General features: G+C 36.2%; 2 protein-coding genes across 4 annotated transcripts in view; one reads left to right on the top strand and one right to left on the bottom strand.

The window, feature by feature from the left end:
• Positions 1-212: 212 nt before the first annotated feature.
• On the bottom strand, positions 213-3,104 carry LOC106087798 (UDP-glycosyltransferase UGT5). Its single transcript, XM_013252970.2, has 4 exons — positions 2,049-3,104; positions 1,557-1,986; positions 1,269-1,500; positions 213-1,201 (listed from the first exon to the last, which is right to left on the bottom strand). Exons 1-4 carry the CDS (start codon positions 2,534-2,536, stop codon positions 438-440), a joined length of 1,914 nt encoding a protein of 637 aa, XP_013108424.2. The 5' UTR covers positions 2,537-3,104; the 3' UTR covers positions 213-437.
• Positions 3,105-3,914: 810 nt separating this feature from the next.
• The window catches only part of LOC106087796 (sideroflexin-2), an 18,594-nt gene continuing 15,525 nt past the window's right edge, over positions 3,915-6,983 (top strand). The window contains exons 1-5 of one of the 3 annotated variants that reach the window (XM_013252965.2): positions 3,915-4,021; positions 4,467-4,736; positions 4,834-5,105; positions 5,429-5,674; positions 5,742-6,034. In XM_013252965.2, coding sequence (XP_013108419.1) covers positions 4,730-4,736; positions 4,834-5,105; positions 5,429-5,674; positions 5,742-6,034 — 818 coding nt within the window. In that variant the 5' untranslated portion in view covers positions 3,915-4,021; positions 4,467-4,729. Of the gene's footprint in view, positions 4,022-4,041; positions 4,179-4,287; positions 4,397-4,466; positions 4,737-4,833; positions 5,106-5,428; positions 5,675-5,741; positions 6,035-6,983 lie in introns of those variants that run through there. The other 2 variants (XM_013252966.2, XM_013252967.2) reach the window with 2 other exon arrangements.

The raw sequence follows: 6,983 nt of genomic DNA, 5'->3' as shown, positions 1-6,983 counted from the left end.
AGAGTCCGAACAAAATGTCTATACTATTTCCCATGTTAAAAAAAAAAACAATTTTATTTTAAGGTCCGAACATCAACAATATATTTAAATTTTTTTTTAATATCTCAAAAAAACTACACATATACCTATCTTTACATAATATTTATGTACAATATAACACACATACTTATGTATTTATGAATAGTTCATAAATTCGATTAAAATGTATCTGATTTTGTTTTTTTTTTTTCAATAGGGTAAATACATTAATATTCATAAAAACAACAATTATTTCATAAAATACATAGTACACATTACATATAAAATATACCAATACAAACACACTTAGAAGCTACAAAATGTTCTTATGTATATGTAGATATAATGCAACTACGTTGATATATACCATACTATATGTATATTTTTGTAAAAAAAACAATCTACTTAAGGGATTTTTATTAGATGTCATTTGTTTCCAGAGATTTACTGAATGAGGGCGATTCACGAGTTACAGGTGTTCCTGGAGCTGAAGATGAAACCGATGAACAATAACAACACGAGTTGCTGTGAGAACACCCTGATGACAGTCGTTTACGTTTCTGTTGAAAGTCGGAATTTGAGGATGAGCGTCTAACTGTTTTCAACGTTTCATTGTCACCATTATTAAGGCTTTTGGTTAGGAAATCATCAATTTCGCGTCGTGTACGAACTTGATTTTTTAACGTTGTGAGATTTGCATGATTCTGGTAGGATTTGCGTAAAATGCAGCTGGTCAGGATAAAAGGAATGGCTAGTATAGTTAGTAAGCCCAGTAGTAATATGAGCATAACATCCATCAATATGGAACTCCAGAAATTTAAATGTTGCGAGTGGGTTTTAAGATAGTTTAGGCCTTTTGTCTCTAATGTCATATCTATAGAGCTGAGAACTTTTTCTATTGGCGTCAAACCCGTCAAGTCATTGACCAATTGTGATTTTAAGACCTTTAAGGATTCCTTATATTTAGGGTTATTCAAAGTGTCATTGACGCCACATAAAATATGATCGTAGGTTAGGTCGTTGTAGTTTAGTATATACGCCGATCCCTGGATTTTCAAATTTTCCACTAATACGTATTGTTCTGGCGTTATTGGTATGGCTAGAATAGGCTTTAGGAAATAAATGGATTCTGTGATGCTCATAAAACCACCTGAGGTTATAAACAATTTCACATTGTCATGGGCTACAGGAAGGGGAAAGCAATGTATATAAACATAATAGAAATATTACATTACTCTTTGCATACTTACCCAGAATGGCTTGTTGAGGCCACCAATTTTGTACCATAACTTTATCACTCACTTTCGATGTCATATCTAGGTTTTCTTCTTCATCATATTTGACAATAAAACGCATTTCGGGCAGTGTTTCTATAAAATCTAAAAATAGTTCAATTTTTTCCTGAGGGAAATCATAAATATTGGCTCCAAAACTTATATAAACCACGCCCTGCTGCGCTTCTTCAATAAATTCTTTTAAGTGCTAAAAAAAACCGCAAAGAAATTAGTACAAATTACACATAATCTGCTTCCACTTACAGCAGGTAGTTTAAGTTCTTGACCATCCGTTGCTAAATGAACTCCTGCTACTGTCAGCATATTGGGTAGATAAGATCTTGGATATTGCAGCACAGGATGGGAGTTTATAAGGGCCAAAGATAGGTTTTCGGTGAGGTCTCTGTGGTCAGGCAATTCATTGCACCATGGTGCAACTTGGCAAAGAGGTTCAAAGTGTTTGGTGTACACAGCTTGTTGAGAGATCATATGGAAAAAGGAATATGTAAGTTTCTCGAACATGGCCATCAGCGTATTGATATTGCGTTGCCACAGAGTCATATCCTTGGAATAGGGGAGAAAATTACTAGGATCAAGGGCGGCATTCTGGGGATTGCCGAAACGTTGATTGAGCCAGGTATTCGAACCGCTAGGACTTATGACAACAGTAGGTATTTGGTAGAAAAACGATAAACTAGAAAATGCAATCAATAACAGTAAAGTTTGTGATTGATGATTAAGTTAAGACCCTCTTACCCCAATAAAGCATCGCTAAGAAATAAATCCACCACTAATAAATCGTATTTTTGTTGAGATTGCAATAATTCTCGCACCTTGGGATTTTGCAACAGTGTATCTGTGTTACTGGTGGTAGCATACATGAGGCGTGTAAAGTGTTCCATTACAGATTTTCCATGCATTTCATCAATGTCAAAAGTCAAACCCATCTCTAACCAATTCTCCAACAAACCTTCTACCTTAATTTCCCTAAAGCGGGCATCTTGTACATGAGCCTGTACTTTGCCCCCGCCACCACCCTCGTACGGACTTATTAAAGTAACCGAGTAATTTCTCCGTTCCATGATTTGTTGCATCATTTGATATCCAAATAAGTAATGGGATTTCCAAACACTTGGCAATACCGCCAATATATGTGTTCCATGACATTGCATGGAACTCGTTGTGATGCTTATAAGGAGGAGGTACCCACATCCTCGCAGCAGCAAATCTTTCAGATTTTGCATTTTAAAGCTGTTCAGTCTTAATTATTCATCGAATATATGTACATATGTATATAAATTATTGGGTGTAAATATTGAACAATTTGTGATGTGTAGGTGTAGTAGGCCAGCTTGTCAGGCGAGTTTTTCCATTCCCTTGCCGATTCAAAACACGACGTACGTGGATAATCCTTTTTGATGATTCCGTATTCTGCCAAAACTCTTCGTTCCGAGGCAATGATATTTAATGCCAATGTTTGCGTTAAAATTCTCGAAAATTCTTTGGTTTTACATAATGATGGCCTGTTTTAAATTTTTAATTTATTGAACTTTTGTGAGTTGTTAATGTTCAATTTTTGCGGAATTCACAATTGCAAAATAACAAACCAGTAACTATAGACAACCAGGTCGGTTTATATGATAGACGACGGCTTTATTTTTGATGCTGCCTTGGCGTCTTGATTTCAAAGCGGCCGGCAAAAATTCGACGAAGGATCAGAATCATTTATGAATGTGCGACGAGCGTGGTTAAAATCCGCACTAGGGTTTTTTGAGGAATTTACCCTGAAAAAGAGTATCGTTATTCGAAAATGTTGATATTTATTTTCTTTGAAATATTTGAAAAAGCTTTTTCTAGATTCCCATGACGCCGGCATTACCGAGTTACCAGCTAGTTTATTTGGTGTGCCAGACTCAAGATATATTTATTTACAGGTAGGGGCAGTTGCCCAACAATAAATCAGTGATTAGTGCAACTTTGATTTTGTGTATGTTACTAGCAAGATATATTCATTTACAGGCGAGAAAGAAGATGACAACACAGGATGCACTTATATTATATTATAGGGTGAGGTCATGCGAACAGCTGATTTTGCAGTAAATCTAAATGTCAAAGACTGGATAACACAGCTGTGAATTTTTCTAAAATCTTAAAAAGATGTTCTATTTGATCCGATATTCCACACATTAGCAACAAAACAGTGTTATAATGATACAAATACAAATAAAAAAGACGTTTGTAAACGATAAGTTGTTGTAAAACAAAATTTATTTCTAAAACCACTTTGACATTTCAATTTACGACATTTGCCAACCAAAATAGTTTCGTTGGGGGTAGTTTTTTGTTGTTGTGCTAATGACGCCACCACTTAGTTGTACCATGATGACAACAGAGAGAATGCAAACAAAAATCTGACATCTTAGTGCCATCAAACCGTAAATTTTTCGGTTGTAACATAAATGTCTTGGCTGCCCCGGAAAATTTCGCCAGCTGTAGTTGTTAGAAAAAATTCACCAATGCCTATTATGTCACCCTGTTCGCTAAAGCAGCATTCTGCGCTTGAACACAAATTCCAATCACTCCAAAATTTTTATATCAAATGCAAATTGATCTGGCATCATACCCATTTGCGAATCAGCTGTGAGAAAAGACATGCGCGTACACAAAAAACAAATCAAAGAACTGCAAAAATTTTCACCGGAAGAGAGACAGCGCTTTCACAAACGGCGGTAAGTTGTAACGTAATTTTGTGCAAATGTAATTTGTTATTTTCACTTTTATTAAACAAAATGTGCTTACAATGTTCCATTAGTGCAAAAAGAGACAATGCAGTGTGCTTACTGTTTGTGATCTTTAAAAACTACGACCCGAAATAGAAAACAAATGGTAAACCTGCGATGTGTTGTTGGTTATTGTGTTTTGGACTGTATCCAAAGAATGTCACAAATTGTTTTAAAAATATTATTTTGTTTTTAGCATATACACTTTCAATGTGCACGTGAAAGTGAAACACTAAAAGAATTACATGTTTTCTTGATTTTCTGGTTTCTCTTTGTATTTCTTCTAAAAAATCAGATGCTAATTGTATTTGTACCAGAGGAAGAGTTAGTTGGTTGATAGTGGTGTACAACAGTTGATGGCTAATTTCGATTTTGTTTTCTTATTTCTATTTAGAAATTGAACTAGACGGACAAGTTTGCGTTCTGGCCGTTACTCTGCTATTGTTTCTGTTCTGAGGCAACAAACGACTCGACCAGTCGACCAACCAGTGCAGTCATCCACTTGTCTCTCGCATCGTTTTGAAAAAAACAACAAAAGTCGAAACTTACGTAATTCTCCTCCACATCCAGATAGAACCCACAAAAAAGAAGCTATTCTAATTTGGTGTTTGTTTTGGTCTCCCTCTCATAAAGACAGCAACAACTACTACCACAAAAATGGCTGGTTAATATAAAATATTTTTTTATTACCTAATTTTGTATATAATTAAAATGCTATGGTTTCATTCATTCGTTTGGTTTTTTTTTTTTTGCTTATTCAGCTTCAGATCGCATTGATGTCGACAAGCCGCTATACGATGTGTCCACATTTATGGGTCGATTCCGGCATTTCGCTTGGATGACAGATCCCCGTACATGTGTTCTGTCCAATGAACGTCTTTTGGAGGCCAAACAATTGGTGGAATCCTATAAGAAAGGGGAAGCGTTGGACACGCCTCCTGAGAAAATCAAATATGCTATGAAACTGTATCAGTCGGCTTTCCATCCAGACACTGGTGAATTGCAAAACTTTGCTGGTCGCATGAGCTTCCAAGTAAGTTAAGAGCACCTAGTGGTCTGCTCTTTTGTGAAATAATAATTGGACGTCATTGTTGATTCATTAAGTCCACGAGCAATAATCATTCTCGTTAAGCTTATTAAGAACGTGCATTATGTGAAGTGTTGGTGAAGGGGGCTCGTTTAAGAGTCGCGTGATTCTGGCCAAAGAATTCTAGCACTTGGGCTATTCTGATTTAAGTGACGACAAAAAATTCGCGTGTTGGAATTTGGATTAATGCCAACAATTGACAATCTAATAGAAACATAATCACATACTATTTTCGATTTATTTAAGATTAATGGCAATTTCCTTTTTAGCTGCCCGGTGGTATGTTGATAACGGGGGCCATGTTGGCCTTCTATCGAACTGTCCCAGCGGTTGTTTGTTGGCAGTTTGTAAATCAATCGTTCAATGCTGTTGTCAACTACACTAATAGAAATGCAAATTCTCCGACCACAGTTACTCAGCTGGGAGTGTCCTATGTATCGGCGACTAGCTCGGCTCTAGTAGCCGCCATTGGCCTTAAAGGCTATTGGACAAGGACCGCACCACCAATTTTCCAAGTAATTTTCCACCAATTTTCCAACTTTGGTCGAACTCTAAATAACATCTCATTGCAATTTTGCGTAGCGTTTTGTGCCCTTCGCCGCTGTGGCAGCTGCAAATTGTGTCAACATACCTTTAATGCGCCAAAATGAAATTATCAATGGTATCGAGGTCAAAGATGAAAATGGCAACATTGTTGGAAAAAGTCGTACAGCTGCTGTCAAGGGCATCAGTCAGGTGGTTTTATCTCGTATTTCAATGGCTGCTCCTGGTATGTTGATATTGCCATTTATCATGGAACGCATAGAAAAGTTTGAAGCATACAAACGTATTAAGTGGATCAATGCACCCCTCCAAACAGCACTGGTTGGATGTTTGTAAGTATCATGTACTTTTTGCTTTTATGTTCATTTATTCATAAGCAATTGGACTCATACAACATTTATCTTTTAAAAATAACCAATTTTACATGGGGTATAATTGTGGACATAATTATAGGGCTTCCCAAGAGATGTGCAGTTTAATCACTCTTAAGTCTTGTTAAACAAGACACCTGCCCTACACTACAGTCTTTATTCACATATTCCCTGCCACACAAATTATGTTCAGTGTTTTATTATTGCAGGGCAACAAGGTGTTTTTCTTGAAAGTTTTTAATTTAAAATATATTTTGATAAAAATATCCTACATAGATATTTCTAAGGCGGAACACTTTCATTATTTATTTATTTTATTTATCTAAGAATCCATTCCCAAATAGAAAAACTTATACACATATATACTAGGAGTAATTGTAACATTTTTCTGCAAGGGTGTTATTCTGCGGAAATTTATTCAGATTCGGGGTTGAAACGTAAAATGGGCAGCTATCTTCGATATGAACGAATTTAGCTGAGTGCGATTTTTAGGCAAAAATTATATAAAAAAAGCTAAAAGACTTTTATTTTGTTTTATTTATACCCTACACCACTACTATTGTACAGGTTTGTTGTTGTAGTAGTTTGTTGTACACTGAGGCGGCAGCCCTTGCCGATGAAGAATTCATCGGGTCAATCCGGTACATACAACCGGCTGCCATGGGATTGCTATATCAGGTAATAGACCGATTTAAACCATACTCTGCACAGTTGTTGGAAGTCATAATAAAACACCTCATGCAAAATTTCAGCCAAATTGGATAAGAATTTTGCCCTCTAGTGGCTTAAGAAATCAAGATCGGCTTATATGGCAGCTATATCAAAACATGGACCGATATTGCCCATTTACAATCCCAACCGACCTACACTAAAAAGTATTGTATTTGTGCAAAATTTCAAGCGGTTAGCT

The sequence above is a fragment of the Stomoxys calcitrans genome, chromosome 1 (assembly GCF_963082655.1).
Source record: "Stomoxys calcitrans chromosome 1, idStoCalc2.1, whole genome shotgun sequence".
Lineage (NCBI taxonomy): Eukaryota > Metazoa > Arthropoda > Insecta > Diptera > Muscidae > Stomoxys > Stomoxys calcitrans.
Note: the sequence above shows the minus strand (reverse complement) of the source record. Positions and strands in the feature narration are given on the sequence as shown.

What these genes read in the sequence shown, in the direction of transcription:
- LOC106087798 (XM_013252970.2), bottom strand. Translation starts at nt 2,536, where the DNA reads ATGCAAAATCTGAAAGATTTGCTGCTGCGAGGATGTGGGTACCTCCTC. An exon ending in CTTAGCGATGCTTTATTGGG is followed by an intron (nt 1,987 to 2,048) that starts GTAAGAGGGTCT and finishes TGCATTTTCTAG; the next exon opens with TTTATCGTTTTTCTACCAAA. An exon ending in AAGAACTTAAACTACCTGCT is followed by an intron (nt 1,501 to 1,556) that starts GTAAGTGGAAGC and finishes GGTTTTTTTTAG; the next exon opens with CACTTAAAAGAATTTATTGA.